The following is a 24,693-nucleotide window of genomic DNA, read 5'->3' as shown; positions in this document are numbered from 1 at the left end:
CAGTTGGTAGCTTTACGAATAAAGTGTTCGCACCTGGGGTGTATTCATCGTTAAATGAAGTAGTGTTACTCCCCGTCCTTTGAGAGTTTCTTGTAGGTGTGTAAGGTAGAGTCGTTGGAATTACAATTACATTGCATCCTTTAGCTGAAAGCTTTGTGTTTTGTCAAAGTTATCCGTACGGCAGCACTAATTAAGCTGTCATTATTGAACCAACGCACTACATGGAAGGGAAAGGTATAGTATGCATACCTAGACAGTGGATCAGATAATATTAGGCGGAGCCAAAAGTAAGGTAATTTTACTTTTTTCAACATATTTATGTTAACTGTTTCTATCTTCAGTCTAGAATATGATCCACCCTCTTGGTAAACAACTGACGGAATGTGCAAACAGTAAGTTGACAACAGTGTGAAGTAACATGAAATGTATTTCAACTAAGGACATTACAAGCAATCCAAACAGTATTAGTCACACAAAGTCCACATGTAGCAGCCCATAAAATATATCCGGTGATATTTTTACACATCAAGATAACATTGCACGTTACATGGTGACATTACTATTCACACTTGATAAAACACACAAGATAATCAAATGCATATTGCATTGTAAGGATGAAAGCAGTATCACGTTAGCACTCGGTAGATTATGGCAAACGAGAATGAAGATCGTTCAGAATACCACTAGAGGTAGAAAGTATGTTTCTGCCACTTGGTGACTGAATAATACCAATTCGTACATTGTTCACATTACGCAATTTAGCTTTCTTGTTAAACAAAATTTTATGTACAGAAACAATATGATATTCCATCCAAGATGCATACCTTTTACTATTTTAATATTTTTCGCAAATTTAATTAAATACAATAAAGGCATAGGCATTTTGTGAAGGTATTTACAATAGTGAATAAACACGAAAAACAATCACTAAAAAATCACAGATTGCATGAAATTTCTTACGCTTGTGAGCACTGTTCATTATGAACAACAATGTAAAAAATACGTAATTTAAACTAACGCCTCGAAAAGGCTGTGGCACGTAAATAGTTTGGGTGTTGCGATATGTCACCTGCTTCTAGAAGCATTGCCGCCGGTGCTAGAGAGAACAGGCACGGTTGTGGTGACAGCGAGGCCCGACAGAATAGCGGCGTGCGTACCTTGCAGAGGGCGGATCTCACTCGCGAACCGCTGCTTGTCTTCGGTGTCGTGTTTCTCAGAAGCGGCGTTGACCCTTTGACTTTGGCCAGCGGCGTCCGTCGTTCCGCCACAGCAGGGATCGCGAGTTGTCGCGTTTTGGCGGTGTTTCGACCCAGTGGCTGGAGCCTGCCACTCTCTAGTGGAGTTTGCAGGTGGTGCAGGCGCCGACGTAGGCTGATTCTGCGATTGCTCGAACAGCTGGCTGTCTCCGGATGCCTCCCCGAGTCCGCTCTTCCCCTCGCCCAAGTGGCTGTCCCTAGCTGACGAAGGCGGAGCTTCCACAAGAGGCTTCTGTGTGAACACAGCTTCCCCTACGGTGGTTCGTTGCTTTACACCTGCCTCTTCACTTTTTGTCGTTTGAACCTGCAGCACCGCACTCTGCTGCAAGTTAGTTGCTGCGTCGACTCCAGCTTGACCGTGGAGCCTCCAGTTGAGGTAAGGCTGGAACAGAGCTGTGTGGGAGTGTAGAGGGATTTGCTGTTCTGGAGAGGGCGGCGCCCACCCGCAGATGACAGGCTGCAGTAGTGGCTGCTGCTGCTGTTGCGCCGTCTGCGGGCGCGAGGCGTGCTGCCAAGGCAGGCCTGCGCCGCTGTAGTAGTTGTACACGTTCTGCTGGTGGTGCAGCACCGGCAAGTCCTGCAGCACACACACCAAAATGTCACGTTAACGACTTTAATAAACACAAAGACCAGTTGCTGTAAACATAAAACTTCTCGAAATACACTGCCCAAGCACATTGAATTTAACACGTTTCTTGTAGTGACCATTTTCGCAGCAGCTGTATATAAATTGCAGTTGTTTCAAAGAAAATGCCTCTTTGCATGCTGCACATCGAAATTTTTAATTATGCACCCAGACGCGTTTCGCCTTTTTTTACAAGGCATCTTCAGTGGGTGTCTTGAAATATTACATGATTTGTCCAATTTTACACATAGGTTAAGGTTTCACATCTAGGTTATAGATTTAAAAACAGTTCCTTAACTTTTTTTTATGAAACGGAAAGGTACTTACAGGTAACTTCTAATTCATTGCATCCAAGCAAACTCCTTTTTCTCATCTGGCAACCAGGTGGACATCTTACAGTTCACTGTTTACGTTACACATCACTGTAACTGCCATCTTTTTAATACAGAGTTTTATTTGTTGTTCTAAGTGTTACCAACAGTTTTCTGCATTCAACTGTTTCGTGTGTGTGTGTGTGTGTGTGTGTGTGTGTGTGTGTGTGTGTGTGTGTGTGTGCGCGCGCGCGTATTAGAGAGGGAGAGAGATTTATTTTCTAAATAAATATTATTTAAAAAAGTTATTTTGTTAAAAAAATAATGAAACGCACACACGCGAAACAGTTGAATGCAGAAAACTGAGGATGTTGGTAACACTTAGAACAACAAATAAAACTCTGTATTAAAAAGATGGCAGTTACAGTGATGTGCAACGTAAACAGTGAACTGTAAGATGTCCACCTGGTTACCAGATGAGAAAAAGGAGTTTGCTTGGATGCAATGAATTAGAAGTTACCTGTAAGTAAGTACCTTCCCATTTCACAAAAAACGTTAAGGAACTGCTTTTAAATCTATAACTTAGATCTGAAACCATATCATAACCTATGCGTAAAAATGAACAAATCATGTAATATTTCAGGACACCCACTGAAGATGCCTTGTAAAAAAGGCGAAACTCGTCTGGGTGCATAAATAAAAATAAAAAATTTCGATGTGCAGCATGCAAAAAGGCATATTCTTTGAAACAACATTAAATATGTTCGACGTCAACGTACGACAGCCACTCACAGACAGCAGGTGGCAGATCCAGCAGTGGAGGATATATGAAGTGTGTCAGAGGACGCGGGAGACGGTGCAGTAGTTGTGGTAATGCAGGAACGGAGCAATTTATCTGTCGTCCATAAGGACATGATCAAAGGCTTCCGGGCCAATGGTGGAAGCATTTCCGAATCGGACAAGTTTGTAAACTGTTCACGTGCAGCAGTGGTTAAAGTATACCGTGCATGGCAAAATGGCGCTATCCAAATCCAGGGCTGAGCAACCGTTGTGCACCAGAGAGCATATACGATAGACGTGAATCTCAGTTGCAGAGATGTGCATGGACGAATAGATGTGCAACTGTTGACCAACTGACTGCCTAGATGAACCAAGGTGCTACCAACAGTGTCTCTTCAACGACCATTCAGCGAACATTACTGCGTATGGGTCTCTGCAACAGACGCCTGGTTCATGCATCCATACTCACTGCCATTCATCGGCAACGAAGGCTCGAATTTCCACGCCAGTACAGTTTTTTAACTGTACGTCCAATGAGTGGTGACAGCTGGCCTTTTTCACATGAATCAAGTATTATGCTCCATCGGACAGATAGCTGTGGCATATACAGCGTGAAGCATCTGGAAGTTAACACCCTGTAACAATCTTCTAAAGGGTCCAGGCCGGAGGACATTACTTCGGTAATCTCGTCGTTCTAGAAGGCACACTGGATCAACTCAAATATGCATCTATCCCTGCGGACGAAATCCGCCCCTACATGCGGTTTGCTTTTCCTTGACACGATTTCATCTACCAGCAAGACTATACAACGTGTCTCGGAGAGTACGTGCGTGGTTCAAAGAGCGCCTTGATAAATTTCTCGTGCGCCCCACCCCCCTTCCCCCCTCGGTACCAAACTCCCCAGATTTAAACCCAAATGAGAATCTGTGGGACCCTCGGTCGAGCTGTTCACTCCATTGATCTACAACCAAGAAACCTAGCGCAGCTGCCCACGTCACTGAAGCCTGCGTCGGTTCACATCCCTGTTGCTACCTTCAAGAACCTCGTTGACTCTAATCAGGCTTTCACAATGTGACTGAACAGTGTAGTAAAAAGAGAACATACAAGACAATACCCTCAAACTGTCGTCGACCTCAACAGACACGGCCACAGTTCCGGTTCGTCACTTATTCTTTCAAATTTCAGTTTTCGTACTGGGTCCATTATGTTTCCTTTGAGCTAGCACTTTTAAGGAGCTGTTCTCAATGGCACTCCCACGGTCGAAAAGTGACTGACTATATTACGCCATGTGTGGAGAGAAGGTGGATAGTCACACTACACATCTTGAGCAAGTTGTGTCTTTACTCCCTTAAAAATAATCAGATACCCAGACAGACACTAGGCCATATTTTTGTCTCGAACATATTGTACTGGAAATAACATTTTCATCTAGCTGCGATGAGACTTACTATGTATTTACCTTGGTTGTAACGCAAATACCCGAAATTCCCTCTCAAACATTCCCAAGTGTTACCCCTTGTGTTCCAGTAGCAGCTCGCCTGGTAGTTAAAAGAATCGGAGTGCGCAGTGGATCAGATTACAGTCTACTCTGCTCTCTGAAATAAACATTGATACGAGCGTGTGCGCAGCTCACTGAACAAAACATTAGTCACCTACTTAAAACAGCAGCACGCTGGTTGCTCTGTGGTGCTGTAATTGATGCAGAACTGGTACCACACGGTTACGCGACTCCCATCGGTAGCGACTCTCCATCGGTAACGTAAACCATGACAGTCAAATGGTGTGTGTGTGTGTGTGTGTGTGTGTGTGTGTGTGTGTGTGTGTGTGTGTGTGTGTGTGTGTGTGTACACCAGGCGGCTGTGTGGAAGCAGCGCAGTAAGACGAGTCGATGAGGATACGAGACAGAATGGGAGAGGGGACCCATTGTGTTCTGAGATTCCTATGACCACACCGTGAATCAGGTTGCGTGATTTTTTTCGTGTATCAACGCGGACTGTCCTAAGTGTCTACGACAAGTTGTGCACCACTCTGTCATATAACACCACCTGATAACAGTGGTCGTAGAATAATCCTACCTGACGGACTGAAGACGGGTGTTATGCCCTGTGAATGACGAGTTTCTAACCAGGGAAGAACTGCCGCTGCCAGTGAATGTACGTCCATGTCAGTCAGTTTCCGTGGGGACATCGCGAATAGAGAATGATTTTTGAAGTCTAATAGTTTGCGAAAGTGCACTGCTCACAGCGGTATATAAATCTACGCCTTCCATATGCCCAGGACCGTAGTAGCTGACTAGGAACGTGTAGGGTGGTCCGAAGAGTCGCGGTTTCACCACATCTCAAAAGCTGCACGGCGTCGACTGCACTAACGGCCCAATGAGGCGTTTAATCTGCAGTGTCTGGAGGGTGTAGTTCAGGACAGAGGTGGTTTTGAGATGTTCTGAGAATTGTTTTTAGTACCATGGTTTGGACCTTGTAATGGTACTTGAATTACGTAACCATTACGGCACCTCACCGCAACCTCTCGATACCAGCAATATTGCACTGTGTGTCTGTAAAATAGTTAACATATTTCTGTGACAACATTCAGATTTGATTTCATTAATGTAGAGGTACTTCGATATGTATATATTGCAATGATATTATTCTTGTGTGTTTTCTTTCTTTTGTCACTATGATCTTTGACGTACTTGTAACTCTGATTTTTGGGCGCGTAAGCGGTTATGAGAGAGTCAAGCTTTGGTCGTCATGTTAAAAAGACGCAAGTTGTAGTCAGTTTATGAAATATGAACTTTAACAGTGAGGAAGATATTTTCAAGTATGTTTTATATTGTGAAGTGATGTTTTGGAACGAGTTACGTGATATTGCAACATAAGTAATAAAAAAGTGTAACAAATTCGGAGTGTTGATTACTTTTTTTACATCATCATTGTCCTAACTTGCAAAAGTTTAATCTTCAAGAATGGTTTATGAAACATATATATAAAACTTTTGAATATCGCAGAAAAACACCTAGGCCTCTTTGCATCGGAGCTTGGAATCATCACTACCTAGATTTTCGACGATTGAGCCATGAGTCCACAACGACACTAGCGTGGGAAACACGAAAAGGTGAGTGCCTAATTTATCCATTATTTCAAGGAATGACTTTATTAACTGTGCTATAATGACACCTGCCACATAATATAACTTTGTTATTGCCCGAAAATGCAATATTTAGCAGCGTGAGCAACACTACAATCATAATTAATTTTTGACCTTTGTTGTAGTAGGGTTGTTAGAACCTACACATTCAGCTTACAGTGGACCATGGCGTTTGTTCTCACATTCTCCATTACTAAGTGTTGCCCCTTCTACATACATGTTCATAATTGTGTTATGAAAATGGTGCCGTACTAATAGTTTGTGCTCAAAAGGGACACTCCATCACAACAGCATACTACTGATACCACCTGAACATGTTACAGGAGCGTCATGGGGAAAACGCTACCAGCCATTCTGCAGACGACACAGTCCAATGCCGTCCTCTTGTGTCATCACATTTTGTTCCACACCCTGTATTATCCTGAAATGTTATCCAGTGACTTGTTCCTCTTTCCTCAGATGATGAAACTGTTGCGTGGGGTGCATTAACAGAATTACGAGGTGATTTCCTAGGTGGAACGTTTCCTTAATAGCCAAAATACACAACCAACTCTTCACGAAGTCGTTCTCGATGGGAAAAATATGTTGTATCGACGGGTGAATATGTAGAGCACGGTTAACCCGACCACCAAGCTTCACGTTCACAGCTTCATTTTACGAAGGCCATAATCTAAACTTTACGACTACCCATCATAGCTGCTAGACAAAGATTTATGTTATCTTAATGAATCAATCACTCGCTATCCTATGTAAAGAATTGGAGGAGGTTCGGCAGTGCAATGCCCCTGAAGGGCCCGTATTGGGTTTTGAACCCCATCTCACAACATAATTTACATTTGTTATGTATTATCAATACAGCTTTTACTTCGCAAAGAGAAGAACAATTCGACCTTGTTGTTACCAATTGTGGGTAAACAGGTATTGCATTATTCCACAAAAGTTACTGATTTATAAGAAACTTTTCTGTTGCTAAGCAAATTTAAGGCAAAAAAGAGAATCCGAGGTTATTTTCTTTTAAGAATAATTTTTATGCAGGAAGTTACGCTCTTTCGAAGTTATACAGAACGTCATGAACTCCTGAGGCTGCCAGCGATGGCACGCAAGTATTCAGTCTGAGAGCCTGTGACGCGATGGAGGACCTACGGAGACGTCACTTCGTCGATTACTTGTATCAAGAATAATTAATGTTAGTGATGTAACTAATGTAGTGAGTTTATTATGTTCTGGAGGCTGGGACTATGCATTACGTTAATGGCTATTATATAGCAACCTCACTTCATGTTTCAGAAGGAACCTGAACCCACTAGCAGACAAAGCGTTAGACAGTCCACACCACCTCTAGATCGCAAATTCCTCGTAACTGTCCGTCCCCTAAGCTGACTGGTCAGTGGGTCTGACTGCCAAGCAGTGGGCTCAGATTCGTTTCTGGCTGGATCATAGATTTTTTCTGCTCTGTGTCACCACCACCACCACCACCACCACCACCACCACCACCCACGAGTAGCCCAATGTGGCATCAACTGGAAAGACTTGCAACTTGGCAGCTGAACGTCCCTAGGTGAGGACTCCCAGCCATCAGTCTCGTGCAATCATTTCATTCCATTCCCCTCTTAACCGCCCACTATGTGAAGAAGTAGTCCAACCAAGATTTTCGGGAGGTTTCCTTTGGTATTGACGCGGATGCCAGAGTTGGAAATCACTTCCCATACATAGTCATGTTCCCTCTGACCCACTTCCACTGCTGGAACTAAGTTCTACAACAACCGATCCTGCTCTTACGAATTGGGAATGGAAGATGTAAATCATCTATGCATACTTACTCATAAACAAAATTTTAATTTTATCTGGGACAATGATCAACATTATTCCAGAAATAAGTTAAAGCAGTCCCAATCCTCCAGTTCCGAACAACGTTTTTGGGAGGTTTCTCTTGGTTATGTAGCGAATACCGGAACTGGAAGTCCCTTCGCAACTATTTCCAATTGCAAACTCCTGTGCTCCATTCCAAGCTTGGGGAATATGTGGCTGGAAAGAACAAAAGTTTACGTGCCACGCAAGTTATCGACTTTACTGTGTAGTCACTAACAAATACCGCTATATCTACATTCCACTTTCGTAATATATATTAGGGACTTCGTCTCTGAATTAAGCTGATTTTCCATTCCCCGATTCTGACCGAGGTTTTTTGGCGGATTCCTTTTGTTATAAGGCAAATATTGAAATTGGAAATCACTTCCCGAATTTTACCAATTAAGACTGCCTTTGTCCCACTACCACCTCATCGGGTATTTGGCTCCAATGTCCGTAACTACAATGGATCATTACTCGATCAGTCCATTCTACTTTTAGGGATTGGGAATGAAAAATAATAAAAGAGACTTGTCTGTAAAGCACCGATCATCTTGCAGTCCATTGCAACGAACACTGTCCTGTTCATTTTTCTGGATATTTTATATTTTTAACTAACACACAAAAAAAAATTATGTGCTTGTCTTTTCAGCTCTTCAGTTGGATAATTTGAATCCCCAGTGTACCAATATGTCCAAGTGTTTATACCAAACGATGACTTAGCTGAGCAAATCACCACCCACAAGTTTCCGGGATGTTCCATTATCATCAATGGTTCCCCACATTCTTCTCACTAGGACATTCGGCTGTTCATAAGTCTTCTCGCCAGTACAGCTGATATTTAAGTACAGCGATATTTCTTGTGGTTTCCGCACTGTCAAGACTCACATTGTATTCCCAAACTTGCACTGTATCTCTGTTTACTTAACATTCACTTTTACCACCATCTCATAGGCTTCACACATGGCCATTCTTATCAAATGCGTGAAGTACTATTAACTTTCCTCTGTCACTCTTCTTGCTGTCTTTTGTAGACAGAGTTCAGTGATCATTTTCGCAACATTTTGCGAATGGTGCAATTAAACCGAGTTGAGTCTAAAGGGTCCTATTACTTTATTTGGAACGTAGTTATCCATTTCATGGTTTATAACTTGATTCTACTTTAATCGTAATTATTCTGCGTTAGCCGAATCTCTACTAAATGTTCTCAGTTCGTCTTTTAAATAAGTTGACGACGATTAATGATGTACTTCCGGATGTTCGGAAGAGTCTGGATTTCCATTTTCGCACAAAATTACGCGACCGACCCAGTCATCGTCTTTAGCCCCACTCGAGCCCAGGGAGCGATTACACGTTACAGCAAAATTATCAGCTCCTGAAGAAGACGACAGGATCGGTCGTCGAAATACTGTGCGGAAATGGAAATACAAACTTGGCTCAACACCCAGATGTATACTGTTAATCAAACACACTCGAAAAGTACAAAATTGTTGAAAGTTTCTTGGCCGCTTGACGTCCGGGATCTTCGGCCTACTTTTAACGATTTTCCTAACGTTTCGCCAGCACGAGTGACTGGCACTGTCAGTGGTTCACCCTCTATTACTGGTGCAGATTGGAATCGAGCCCGCGACCGGGGATTATATGTACCAGACACGCCAACGTCTGAGGATTCATCTCTGATCATTGTCAACTGGATCTCCGCTTGCTACCTGCAACAGCTGTTCGCTGCAACACTGGGATCCAGGACCCGTTTACATTGAGGCTTTCTTCCTGCGTCGTCGTCGTCGTCGTCTAGGCCTTTTGGTCTGTTCTGTCTCATTGTTCACGCCATCTCGTTAAGAGACGTCCAAAGTTTCCACAACGGGACTCAAGCCGCAGGCAAACTCCACAAGAGTCTTGCTTTTCGCCAACACTTATAATGTGACAATAAGTAGATCAGAAGGAGAGCTTCTGTAAAGTTTGGAAGGTAGGAGACGAGGTACTGGCAGAAGTAAAGCTGTGAGTACCGGGCGTGAGTCGTGCTTCGGTAGCTCAGATGGTAGAGCACTTGCCCGCGAAAGGCAAAGGTCCCGAGTTCGAGTCTCGGTCGGGCACACAGTTTTAATCTGCCAGGAAGTTTCAAAAGTAGATCTAAGCTTGTGACTGTGGGTCTGTCATCAGACTGTGACTTTGCTTCGGTAATACAAGTGAAAAACGCACAACACATTGCTGCTAAAGTTCACTAATCATGGTACGAGTGGGGATGTGTCTTTAGCTACTCACAATTTGTGGATGTCACGATGTTTAAAAAAATGTCGTTATTCTTACTCCATTACGTGTGGGAAATCGTACAACCTTCTTTCCATTGTTATTTAGTGTATTTTCTTCCTCTGTGCCTACTATACATGTAACAGGCCTCTTATCCACTCGGGTGCGTAAGTTTCCGCCTTTTTAGAATATTTTTCCTGTAGTGTTCTGTAACAGGCCATAAAATTCACTAGTACACTACTGGCAATTAAAATTGCTACACCAAAAAGAAATGCAGATGATAAACGGGTATTCATTTGACAAATACATTATACTAGAACTGACATGTGATTACATTTTCACGCAATTTGGGTGCATAGATACTGAGAAATCAGTACCCAGAACAACAACCTCTGGCCGCAATATCGGCCTTGATATGCCTGGGCATTGAGTCAAACAGAGCTTGGATGGATGGCGTGTACAGGTACAGTTGCCCATGCAACTTCAACACGATACCACAGTTCATCAAGAGTAGTGACTGGCGTTTTGTGACGAGCCAGTTGCTCGGCCACCATTGACCAGACGTTTCCAGTTGGCGAGGGATCTGGAGATTGTGCTGGCCAGCGCAGCAGTCGAACATTTTCTGTATCCAGAAAGGCCCGTACAGGACCTGCAACATGCGGTCGTGCGGTATCCTGCTGAAATGTAGGGTTTCGCAGGTATCGTGTGAAGGGTAGAGCCACGGGTCATAACACATCTGAAATGTAACGTCCACTGTTCGAAGTGCCGTCAGTGCGAACAAGAAATGACCTAGACGTGTAACCAATGGCACCCCATACCATCACGCCGGGTGATACAATTGTATGGCGATGACGAATACACGCTTCCAATGTGCGATCACCGCGATGTCGGCAAACACGGATGCGACCATCATGATGCTGCAAACAGAACCTGGATTCATCCGAAAAAATGACTTTTGCGATTCGTGCATCCAGGTTCGTCGTTGAGTACATCATCACAGGCGCTCCTGTCTGTGATGCAGCGTCAAGGGTAACCACAGTCATGGTCTTCGAGCTGATAGTCCATGCTGCTGCAAACGTCGTCGAATTGTTCGTGCAGATGGTTGTTGTCTTGCAAACGTCCCCATATGTTGACTCAGGGATCGAGACGTGGCTGCACGATCCGTTACAGCCATGCGGATGAGATGCCTGTCATCTCGACTGCTAGTGATACGAAGCCGTTGGGATCCAGCACGGCATTCCGTATTACCCTCCTGAACCCACCGATTCCATATTCTGCTAACACTCATTGGATCTCGACCAATGCGAGCAGCAATGTCGCGATATGATAAACCGCAATTGCGATAGGCTACAATCCGACCTTTATCAAAGTCGGAAAGGTGATGGTACGCATTTCTCCTCCTTACACGAGGCATCACAACAACGTTTCACCAGGCAACGCCGGTCAACTGCTGTTTGTGTATGAGAAACCGGTTGGAAGCTTTCCCCATGTCAGCACGTTGTAGGTGTCGCCACCGGGGCCAACCTTGTGTGAATGCTGTGAAAAGCTAATCATTTGCATATGACAGCATCTTCTTCCTGTCGGTTACATTTCGCGTCTGTAGCAGTTCATCTTCGTGGTGTAGCAATTTTAATGGCCAGTAGCGTATTTTGAGTTCTTCCATCATCCGTCATATACAATATGCATAAGTATCCTCTGTCAACTTTAAGAATGCCGTGAGGGGTAGCTGCGTTGTCTGGGTGCCTTGTCTTGCCACGCCACGCCACGGTACGGTACATCACGATCCAAATTAAGTTGTTCTGATATCGTGCACACAGGGTGTGAAATCCGGTGACCGTGGAGTCCAGCTGAGACATGCTAAGCCGCCAGCTCCTTGACGACCAATCCAACGGTTCGGTAGAGATTCATTCAATTATTCACGCACTTCACTTCATAACCAACCGATGTCTCAAAACACGCCAAATTGTTCTTGTAGGCAGTTGCAACTACCGACTGGCACGACGAGTTGGTTTTGAAATACTAGTTGGTAAGCAGTTTGACCTCAAGCAACATTTTCTTGAGGCACAGGAAGGCGGCCAGGATCCTTTACTTTACGTACACATCCTGTACCTAGAAACTGTCGATACCATCTGCGAATGTTCCACCCATTCGGAGGATCAATTTGGTACCTCAACCTGAAACGTCTTTGCACTGTAATCACGGAATTGCACTTCGCAAACTCGAGAACGCAAAATGATTTCTGCTGCGAAGTAGCCAGTTTAAAGATATGACGGTTATCAAGCAAAACACAAGACAACTGACACCTTGCGGCTATTAATAAACTCCTGGAAATTGAAATAAGAACACCGTGAATTCATTGTCCCAGGAAGGGGAAACTTTATTGACACATTCCTGGGGTCAGATACATCACATGATCACACTGACAGAACCACAGGCACATAGACACAGGCAACAGAGCATGCACAATGTCGGCACTAGTACAGTGTATATCCACCTTTCGCAGCAATGCAGGCTGCTATTCTCCCATGGAGACGATCGTAGAGATGCTGGATCTAGTCCTGTGGAACGGCTTGCCATGCCATTTCCACCTGGCGCCTCAGTTGGACCAGCGTTCGTGCTGGACGTGCAGACCGCGTGAGACGACGCTTGATCCAGTCCCAAACATGCTCAATGGGGGACAGATCCGGAGATCTTGCTGGCCAGGGTAGTTGACTTACACCTTTTAGAGCACGTTGGGTGGCACGGGATACATGCGGACGTGCATTGTCCTGTTGGAACAGCAAGTTCCCTTGCCGGTCTAGGAATGGTAGAACGATGGGTTCGATGACGGTTTGGATGTACCGTGCACTATTCAGTGCCCCTCGACGATCACCAGTGGTGTACGGCCAGTGTAGGAGATCGCTCCCCACACCATGATGCCGGGTGTTGGCCCTGTGTGCCTCGGTCGTATGCAGTCCTGGTTGTGGCGCTCACCTGCACGGCGCCAAACACGCATACGACCATCACTGGCACAAAGGCAGAAGCGACTCTCATCGCTGAAGACGACACGTCTCCATTCGTCCCTCCATTCACGCCTGTCGCGACACCACTGGAGGCGGGCTGCACGATGTTGGGGCGTGAGCGGAAGACGGCCTAACGGTGTGCGGGACCGTAGCCCAGCTTCATGGAGACGGTTGCGAATGGTCCTCGCCGATACCCCAGGAGCAACAGTGTCCCTAATTTGCTGGGAAGTGGCGGTGCGGTCCCCTACGGCACTGCGTAGGATCCTACGGTCTTGGCGTGCATCCGTGCGTCGCTGCGGTCCGGTCCCAGGTCGACGGGCACGTGCACCTTCCGCCGGCCACTGGCGACAACATCGATGTACTGTGGAGACCTCACGCCCCACGTGTTGAGCAATTCGGCGGTACGTCCACCCGGCCTCTCGCATGCCCGCTATACGCCCTCGCTCAAAGTCCGTCAACTGCACATACGGTTCACGTCCACGCTGTCGCGGCATGCTACGAGTGTTAAAGACTGCGATGGAGCTCCGTATGCCACGGCAAACTGGCTGACACTGACGGCGGCGGTGCACAAATGCTGCGCAGCTAGCGCCATTCGACGGCCAACACCGCGGTTCCTGGCGTGTCCGCTGTGCCGTGCGTGTGATCATTGCTTGTACAGCCCTCTCGCAGTCTCCGGAGCAAGTATGGTGGGTCTGACACACCGGTGTCAATGTGTTCTTTTTCCCATTTCCAGGAGTGTATAAACTAGACTATGTATTCGTTTCTCCAATAGCCGAGCCGAGGGGCAGCGATCGATCGTTTGGACAAAATAATACTTTGTAATTCGTATATTCTCTTTGAAACACGCTGTAATATTCCTAGCGGTTAGGTGTCTTGAATCTATCAGCTCATGGTTCAACAACCTTCCTATCGTTAATGGTTCAAAGCTATCATATATCGCGAGGCGGCGCATTTCGCCTGCGCGGGGAAATATTTATTCCTAGACTTAGCGTTGCTCCATGACGAGCGAAGAAATGTAAGAAAAACGGTATGAGATCTGATTTTGGTGCAAGACAGGGTAACGAGAGGATGTGAATGAACTGTGTGCAATGAAACAATTATTAGCCGCCATATTGTATACCGTGTTTTTTGAGATTCACGAACGATATGTAACGTTAATGTGGAGTTTAGTAACAGCCATAATGCACTCTGGTGCATTTCAAAGGTAATTTCACGTATTTATTTGTGATCTAAGGATTCTGTGATGAACTGTAATGTAGACAAGCTTGTATAGGACTTCGAACATTTGATGGTCGATGTTTGCTGTAGAACCTGCTTCAGTATCATGGCCAGGAGCATAGAGAAAGGTTTCCCTGCTAAAACGAACTCTTTCACTCGCAGCTAATCATCGAATGACCTAACGCAAATGGCAGTACCCCAATTCGAGAAAATCTTATGTAAGTTTTCTTTCTCTTACATTTCAAGAATTTTACAGGCGACCGTCGGATTCGGCAGCTGTTCTACACCACGAGAGTAGTTTGTCTACGTGTACGGAACTACCTACGTACGCTGTGGGAGTAGTAGACGTCGCTCTAGATATTGACATTGTCCGTCACAGACATATAAACAGAGACACTAAACACACTATTTCAATAACAAAAACAGTAACTGTTTCTTTTGAGCCATAATATTATAACGTTCGCATCGGTATGTTACTGAATCTCTGCGCTTAACGAAACCTTTTGTGCCACCCGAAAGCACGACTTCTTGAAAGTGTGTCCCTTGCGTGTGATTGCTTAGTCACTGTTCACGATCCACCAATGGTTTTTTTTTTGTTTTGGTTTTAGGGCGCAAAACTGCTATGGTCATTAGCGCCCGGTCCGTGACTTAGGAAACAGTAAAAAACCGAAATTGAAAACCAGCAGCAATGGGAACGAAAGTCATAAAATTGGAGAAACTAAACGCAGAAGGAAGGCTTAAAAATCCACTACAGAAAGGGGTTGGTTATCCCCAACAAAAGCTTCAAATGACTGACGTCATCTCACTGGTACTAATAAACTCGAGAACGCGATCGGCTGAGCGCGTGTCATCTGCTAAAATCGACGATATATCAGGCGATAGCTGCAGACGGGAGCGTAACGGGTTAAAATAGGGGCACTCAATTAAAAGGTGTCTTACCGTCCACAGCTGAGAGCAGTGGGGACAGAGTGAGGGAGGATCGCCGCTTAAAAGATGTCGATGGCTAAAAAGACAGTGCCCTATCCGGAGTCTAGTTAAAATTACCTCCTCCCGACGACGCGTTCGGGAGGAAGAGGTCCAAGCACAAGGAAGAGCTTTCATGTCCCGCAATTTATTATCGGTAAGTGTCGACCAATGCGTGTGCCATAAATGAACAACACGTCGACATAGAACGCTCCGTAGATCGGCGAAGGGAATCGATTGAATAGCTGGCCGAAGAAGAGAGACTGCAGCCTTGGCCGCAATATCGGCCGCCTCATTTCCACAGATACCAACGTGTCCCGGGAGCCAGAGGAACGCCACCGAGACGCCCCCCAGGTGGAGCAAGCGCAGACAGTCCTGAATCCGGTGGACCAGAGGGTGCAAGGGATAAAGAGCTTGGAGACTGAGGAGAGACCTGAGAGAATCTGAGCAGATAACGTACTGTATCCGCTGATGGCGGCGGATGTAGTGGACAGCCTGGAGAACAGCGTAAAGCTCCACAGTATAAACCGAACACTGGTCGGGAAGCCGAAAGTGATTTGGGGTGTCGCCAACAATATAGGCACTCCCTACACCTAACGATGTTTTCGAGCCGTCGGTGTAAATAAATGTGGCGTCCGTCATTTGTGCACATAGAGCAGCAAATGCAAGACGATAAACAAGTGAAGGAGTACCATCCTTGGGAAATCGACAAAGGTCACGGAGCAGGCAGATCCGGGGACGGAGCCAAGGCGGTGCTGTACCCCAAGTTGTCAAGAAGGTTTTAGGAAAGCGGAAGGAAAGAGAATGGAGCAGTTGACGGAAGCGGACTCCCGGTGGTAGTAGGGAGGAGGGGCGGCCTGCGTACCCTACATCAAAGGAGGCGTCGAAAAAAAGGTCATGGGCTGGATTAGCAGGCATGGAAGACAGATGGCTAGCATAACGACTCAGAAGGACTGCTCGCCGATTGGACAGCGGAGGTTCAGCAGTCTCAGCATAAAGGCTTTCCACACGGCTGGTGTAAAAAGCTCCAGACACTAAACGTAATCCACGGTGGTGGATAGAGTCGAGACGCCGAAGAATAGACGGCCGAACAGAGGAGTAGACTATGCTTCCATTTCGAGCGCACTAAGGCGCGATAGAGGCGGAGAAGGACCACTCGGTCCGCTCCCCAGGAGGTACCATTCAGGACACGGAGGGTGTTAAGGGATCGCAGACAGCGAGCCGAAAGATAGGAAACGTGGGAGGACCAGCACAGTTTTCAGTCAAACATAAGACCCAAGAATTTAGCGACGTTTGAAAACGGAAGGTTGACAGGACCTAGATGTAAGGAGGGCGGAAGAAACTCCTTACGTCGCCAAAAATTAACACAAACGGTCTTACTGGGAGAAAAACGGAAGCCGGTTTCGATGCTCCAAGAGTGGAGGCGATCGAGACATCCTTGAAAACGTCGTTCAAGACGGCTGGTCCGGTGAGAGCTGTAGTAGATCGCAAAATCGTCCACAAAAAGGGAGCCCGAGACATCAGGAAGGAGACAATCCATAATTGGATTGATGGCAATGGCAAACAGTACAACAGTTAGCACGGAGCCCTGGGGTACCCCGTTTTCTTGGGAGAAAATACGGGATAGAGTAGTGTTCACCCGCACCCTAAATGTGCGCTCTGCCATAAATTCGCGAAGAAAAAGGGGCAGCCGACCTCGAAAGCCCCAAGAGAATAGTGTTCGGAGGATGCCTGTCCTCCAACAGGTATCGTATGCTCTCTCCAGATCAAAAAATATTGCTACTGTTTGGCGTTTCCGGAGAAAATTGTTCATGATATAAGTGGAGAGAGCAACATGTTGGTCAACTGCAGAACGATGCTTTCGGAATCCGCATTGAGCAGGTGTTAAAAGACTGCGGGATTCCAGCCACCACGCTAAACGGTAATTCACCATACGCTACAAAACCTTACAGACACTACTCGTGAGAGAAATGGGGGCGATAGCTAGAGTGGAGATGTTTGTCCTTTCCAGGTTTTGGAACAGGAACGACGATAGCTTCCCGCCATCGTCTGGGAGAAGTACTGTCGGTCCAAATTCGATTATAAAGGCGAAGGAGGTAGCGCAGACTATGGATTGATAAATGCAGCAACATTTGGACGTGGATACCATCCGGTCCTGGGGCGGAGGAGCGAGAAGAAGAGAGTGCATGTTGGAGTTCCCGCACGGAGAAAACAGTATTGTAGCTTTCGCGATTTTGAGAGGAGAAAGCAAGAGGTCGCACTTCCGCTGCACGTTTCTTCGGGAGAAACGCTGGCGGGTAATTTGAAGAGCTCGAAATCTCAGCAAAGTGATGACCCAACGAGTTAGAAATTGCGACGGGGTCCACTAATGTATCATGCGCGACAGTGAGCCCAGAGACCGGGGAGAAACTAGGCGCGCCTGAGAACCGTCGAAGCCGACTCCAAACTTCCGAGGAGGGAGTGAAGGTGTTAAATGAGCTAATAAAGAATTTCCAGCTTGCCTTCTTGCTATCGCGGATGACACGACGGCATCGCGCTCGGAACTGTTTATAGCGGATACAGTTGGCCAAAGTACGATGGTGGCAGAAACGCGGAGAGCACGTCGCCGCTCACGTATTGCATCACGGCATGCATCGTTCCACCAAGGAACTGGGGGGGGGGGGGGGGGGGGGGGGCGCCGGGGCAATTCGGAGGTGCGTGGTATTGAACGTTCCGCAGCTGCAAGAATAACGTCGGTAATGTGTTTGACCTCATCGTCGACGCTGGGAAAGTGACGGTCATCGAATGTCGCTAGAGACGAAAAAAGTGTCCAATCAGCTTGGGCAAACTTCCAGCGTCGCGAGCGCATGTATGGCAGTTGAGGCTGCAGTCTAAGGACACATGGGAAGTGGTCACTCGAGTGTGTATCATCAAGGGCGAATCATTCGAAGTGCCGAGCTAGCGGAACAGTACCGACCGCAAGGTCTAAATGAGATAAATTTGTCGTGGAGGCAGACAAAAATGTAGGGACCCCAGTGTTGAGGCAAACTAGATCCGCTTGGTGGAAGACGTCTAGCAATAGTGAGCCACGTGGACAAGGATGTGGAGATCCCCAAAGCGGGTGGTGGGCATTGAAGTCCCCAACCAGCAAATAGGGGGGTGGAAGCTGACCAAGAAGATGAAGGAGATCAGCTCGTGCCATTGGTGTGGACGATGGAATGTATACAGTACAAAGAGAGAACGTGTATCTGGAAAGGGAAAGACGGACGGCGACAGCTTGGAAGGAAGTGTTTAAATGGATTGGGTGATAATGGAGAGTTTCATTTAGAAGAATCATGAGTCCTCCATGTGCTGGAGTGCCTTCAACAGAGGGGAGATCATATCGGACGGACTGAAAATGAGGGAGAACGAAGTGGTCATGGGGACGCAGCCTTGTTTCCTGAAGACAGAAGATGACCGGCGAGTAGGATCGTAAGAGGATAGACAATTCATCCCGATTGGCTCGAATACCACGGATATTCCAGTGGATAATGGACATAGGGTGAACAGAAAATGGAGGAATGTGACCAAGGTCGCTGTCAACTCAACGACTGCTCAGAGCTTGCGACCGACAGCACGGAGTGGCATTCAGCCGAAGGCAGAAGATCCTGATCCATAGGTTGTTCAGGAGCAGCTTCTGCCACCAGCGATCGGCCGGTTGATCGGCCGCCAGCAGCGCGCCTCGGCGACACAGAAGACGGTCGAGGGCGATTTCCGCCAGGTGGTGCTGTAGATGGGACACGCCTTGGTGGAGAAGGAGAGGAACTGGGTTTCTTTGTAGCTTTCTTGGAAGTATGATGTTTAGATGGAGGAGGAACCAATGGTTGGGAAGTTGCGGTACGAAGTCTTGGTGTCTGACTTTTGGGCTCGAGATTTAGCAGAACCCGACGAAGGGTGAGCCAGAGAGTGGGCAGGCGAAAGTGGTGAGGTTGAACGGGCGATCTTTGCGCTGGCCGATCTGACGACCGTGGCACTAAAGTTGAGGTCGCAAGTCTGCGTGGCCGGCTCCTTTGTTGGCCGAGGAGACGCAAGGACAGTGCTGTATTTTCCTGTCTGAGGCACGGTGGGCTGTCGACTGGCGAATAATTTTCGAGCAGCAAAGGTCGACACCTTTTCCTTCACCCTAATTTCCTGGATGAGCTTTTCATCCTTAAAAACGGGGCAATCTCGAGAGGAAGCAGCGTGGTCACTCATACAGTTGATGCAGCGAGGGGATGGAGGTGGACAAGCACCCTCATGGGCATCCTTGCCACACGTAACACATTTGGCCGGATTGGAACAGGACTGGCTGGTGTAATTGAACCGCTGACACCGATAGCAACGCGTAGGGTTTGGGACGTAAGGGCGAACAGAAATTATCTCATAGCCTGCTTTGATTTTCGATGGGAGTTGAACTTTGTCAAATGTCAAGAAGACAGTGCGGGTTGGAATGATGTTTTTGTCAACCCATTTTATAACCCTATGAACAGCCGTTACGCCCTGGTCAGACACGTACTGCTGAATTTCTTCGTCAGACAATCCATCGAGGGAGCATGTATAAACGACTCCACGCGAGGAATTTAAAGCACGGTGTGGTTCCACCCGGACCGGGAAGGTGTGTAGTAGTGAGGTACGCAGCAATTTTTGTGCCTGGAGGGCACTGACTGTTTCTAACAACAGGGTGCCATTCCGTAATCTGGAACAAGACTTTACAGGACCTGCAATTGCGTCGACACCTTTCTGAATAATGAAAGGGTTGACCGTGGAGAAGTCGTGACCTTCGTCAGACCGATAAACAACAAGGAACTGTGGCAACGATGGAAGAACTGTCTGTGGCCGAGACTCAGTGAACTTACGCATGTGAGCAGACATAGTGGAAGGTGAGGAAACCATTGCAGAAGAATCCCCCATGATTACTGGCGTCTCAGATGGCGCGCTCCTCCTTGTGGAGGCCCTCTCTGAGGGCACTCCCGCCTTAGGTGATTGTTCGCACCTCAGGTCACACCTCCCGACAAACGGATGGAGGGACCAATCGGCACTTTTGGAAGGTATCAGCTCGGGTAATCACCCCTCCCCTGGCCGTTACCAGGGGGTACGTACGTGTCCTACCTGTCTACCCGGGGCGGGGAATTACGCGTTACCCCGTCACCGGCTACGCACGAAAATGCGTGGGCCGGCCTTCAGACACGCACAGGGAGGAAAAAAGGGAAAGGGAAACGAAAGAAGAGGGGTCTCAAACGCCGCAGCGGAGAAAAGGGCAAAGAGAAGAGGGAAGGAAAAGAGAAGGACAGAGGAAGGACGAAGACTTGCAAGTGTAGAAAGCAAGGAATTTGTAACAATTTCGAGCGTCCGTCTCCGGACGTAGGCACAAACCATACTCCCAGAGGGGGAGAAAGGGAAGGAAAGAGCCACGGGTGAGGGGGGGGGGGTGAAGATGGGGGATGGGGAAGGGTGCGGAAAGGGAGGGTATGCAGCCCGGAAAGGAAGGAGGGCCACATCAGCTCGGGGTCCCGTGCTTGCTACGCACATATCCACAAAAGAGTTGTGGACCGCCTGGGGGGACCAATGGGTTTCCCGAGCTTAACACAAAACTTTATGTTCGCTCTTTACTCACATTCGGCATCCATTGTGTCACCGTGACTAACACACAAAGAATCCAAACAATATGTTGCTAAACACAGCCCTGCCACCTAGCGAGTTTGCGCGTAAACATGACCAACATTATTTCAAGGACACTCACACATACCACGTAACAAGAAACCATTTATTTCGATTTAGTACTGCAAACTCAGAAATAAATATATCTGTACTGGAATTTTTCTCACAAAGAGGGTATTGATGTTGAATCTCAGTCTCTTACAATTTTTGGAAGGATTTCTTATTCCACACTGACTACGGTTGTTACAGTATCTCCACTATTGTAGTTTCGGCCATTTAGCCATTTTCAAGCAGTTGACAGATGCTGAAAACCCAGCATTAGTTAAAGCATAAAAATAATGTGAGCCTGTACAAGAGGTGTCATTTTTCTGCTTTTTAAACATGTTGACTACTGCTGTGTTTCCAGGAGCTTGTAACGCGTTTCGTATGATGTCGATCTCTGCACTTTATCTTCAACCCAGCAACCGAACAATAAATCTCGTCAGACATGGTATCAGTAAGTCCGGTTGACAAGTTTGCACTATAAAATAAAGATTAGCATTCGTAAATTGAATAATAACGATTTCAATACTATCTGAAATGTCTACATGTGCTTACTGAGGTAAAATACTAAGTAATCTTTTTCATATAATGACAAGCCATAATCGCTTCCATGCTTTAATCTACGTGAAAAAAAACTAACATACAATACCACTCGACAGCAAAGCGCAATGATGCTCGATCTAGCCTGTGATGCACCGAAACTCGTAAACAATCCTTAAAGCCACTAAAACGCGGAAGCAACAGTTAGTTTCAAGTGACGACAAGAACTACAGAAATTCATAATTCCAAAACTAATTACCTTTTCTGAAGTTTATACATCATTAGAAAGTTCTGGCGACAGAGAACCCGGTAAAACTTTTACTTTCCTGCAAACTTGCCAGATTGAAAATTATTCTCTATAACACGAATTATATTCCCCCATAAATAACTTATTCAAAACGCAATTGATTCACACTTTTGTCATATTCAAAACACCATCTATAATTTTATACTTTTAAATTAGATAACACGAAAAACACCACATATTTGAGAAACATTCATCAAATTATTAATGTTGACGGAATCACTAAGTACAGTATGCTAGTCAAGTTTTATGTACTACTTAAAAAGAGTTTATAAAACCATACCTACATACTTAAGCCATAACATCTTATTTGTGTACAAAACACATCAACATATACACTAAACCTTAAGCCTGTTTTAAATTTTATGTAACACTTGCACTCAAAACCATTACTGTAAACTATTGGACATGTTCAAAAGACTTCAAGCACTTCTGAAGGCAGGCGCACTTCTAAGGTGCATTTACTTGAAAGCAGATGTATGTGTGCTTGGTTCTGTAACACAATATTGAGCAATAATAACTGAAGTGTTGCAATGTGTAGTTGGGTAGTTATCAACTAATAAAGTCTTATCTACCAAATTAAATTGCATTTGTTACTTAATTAACCATCAGAAACAATTGCCACCAGAGACTTTGTGGAATTAATGAACTTGGGAAACGAAAAAAAAGAAAAAAAAGGCAAATCTGAAGAGACGATGCTCCAAAATCGAAGTACTAACTTTACTTTTATCTATGTAATCACTCAGCCATCTTGTGACATCAGGACCACGGAGTGCAAATCTTATGTCTAATGAGGGCACATTAATTATCCAGGGAAGACCACTGAGTGCAGTCTTCCATACTGCAACCACTCGAAAACGACCAAAGGTAGAAACAGTAGTGAATGTTCTAGTAAACATACAAACGACGAATAGAAGTCTGTTAAAAAAGGCAACGTAAGTGTAGTTTTCCCAGTTGATACTGGACAGACCAACTGTTACTATTGTATGAATGAAAAGTTCTCGGGTTTCCAAGCGTGTCAAGTAATTAAAATTACACGAGCTTTCGGCCAAGAACACCTTGACCATTGTCAAGGGCTGTCTCTGCTGGTGTCCGCGGCATCTCCATATATGGGCATATTTTCACTATGCCTTTGAGGCGCCCGCTTCAACCGCGCCATCGCTGGATCCCACGCCTTGCTGAGCTGCAGGCCACCATCTCTATTCAGTATGTTAACGATGATTTTTGTTTGAATGCCTTCTTTTTTTACACAATCCCAGGGGCCGTTTGTGCAAGCCACGACGGATGTTTCGTCAAATTTTATTCTGTGTCCGTTTTCTAAAGCATGTCCAGCTAAAGCAGATTTCTTGTCGTAGCGTAGGCGATAAAACCTCTCATGCTCCTTCCTGCGTTGTTCCACAGCGCCTACTGTTTGTCAGGTGCAAGACTGGCCACACTTACCAGGTATCTTGTAGACCCCCCAGGTGTTCTAAGACCTGCTGCGTATGTAGCTGGTTTCAGTAATTGAATTTTCGTCGGAGGCCTGAAGATCGACTAGATCTTGCGTCGTTTCAGCGGGCGACTTATCTTGCCCGACAAGGAACGGAAAGAAAGAAAGTTTCTTTCCCTGCTCCTGGTCGGTGATCTTGCTGAGAATCTTATTTGAAATTAGCTCATTTATTTGATGGACGTCCTGAAGCAGCTCATGGAGCAGGTTATCAGAGTCTGATATTCTTGGAACGCCTCAGTGGCATTAACAGTAAAATGCAGTTAACCATGGAAGTAGAAAACGAGGATGCATTGCCTTCCTCGACGCTCTCGTGGGCCGCAAACGAAATGGATGCCTTGGCCACAGCGTCTGTAGAAAGCCCACCCACACTGACATGTACTTGCACGCTATCAGCCATCACCACCAGGCACAGAAGCGCTGTTTCACAGGCACTGGTGCATCGTTCAAGAATGATATCAGACGCTGGTAACTTGCCATGGGAGCTGAACCACCTACGCCAGGTCTTCAGGAACAACGGCTATAACGTCCATCAAATAAATGAAGTGATTTCAAACAGGATCACCGACAAGGATCAGGAAGAGAAACTTGCTTTCTTGCTGTTCTGTGGCTTTGAATTGGGCGAGGTAAGCCGCCTGTTGAAACTACGCAAAATCAAATCGATTTTCAGGCCTTCGACGAAAATCCGTCAATTATTGAGACCAGTTAAAGACGCAGCAGGTCTCAGAACAGCTGGGATCTACAAGATGCGACGGTACCGAACGGTTACTGCATGTGTAGCTGCTCTTCCAAATAGCATCCGATAAGAGCAAACCAACTGCGTCTTTACTTGTGGCTACTCGTACTTTAGGTACTGTGCCTATGCACGGCTCAGTTTAAAAAGAGTAGCTCGATGCAGTCACACGGTCGATCCGTGCCCGTCTCCTTTTTGCCTCGCGGGCGACTGGTCCTGCAGCCAAAAGCACTGGCTAGGGTTGCGAGTTAATAAAATACACAGAAATATGAAATAACGGTTAAATGAATAGTAACAAGTTTTCTATTCTAACGTCTGTAACTGATGCAGTCCACAGAGGATTATGTTGAATAATGTTTATTCAAAAAAGGACGTCTCAAACAAGAAGTTGTCCCACCCTTCTAAAATGTAGTAAAGTTACGTTGAGAGCGTTAGGAGAATGGTAGCAAAATCCCCTAACTAAATAGTCATCAAAGATGCACGATAACTAAGTCCATCTGGTGATCACAATACACAGAGATTCACCAGCTTAAAATAGT

The 24,693-nt window shown here is 46.0% G+C and overlaps 1 protein-coding gene across 1 annotated transcript in view; it reads right to left on the bottom strand.

The window, feature by feature from the left end:
• Positions 1-478: 478 nt before the first annotated feature.
• The window catches only part of LOC124775793, a 157,330-nt gene continuing 133,115 nt past the window's right edge, over positions 479-24,693 (bottom strand). Inside the window, exon 8 of the mRNA XM_047250624.1 lies at positions 479-1,833. Coding sequence (XP_047106580.1) covers positions 1,066-1,833 — 768 coding nt within the window. The 3' untranslated portion in view covers positions 479-1,065. The remainder of the gene's footprint in view (positions 1,834-24,693) is intronic.

The sequence above is a fragment of the Schistocerca piceifrons genome, chromosome 2 (assembly GCF_021461385.2).
Source record: "Schistocerca piceifrons isolate TAMUIC-IGC-003096 chromosome 2, iqSchPice1.1, whole genome shotgun sequence".
NCBI classification, from domain to species: Eukaryota; Metazoa; Arthropoda; class Insecta; order Orthoptera; family Acrididae; genus Schistocerca; species Schistocerca piceifrons.
This window is presented reverse-complemented; position numbering and strand designations above follow the sequence as displayed.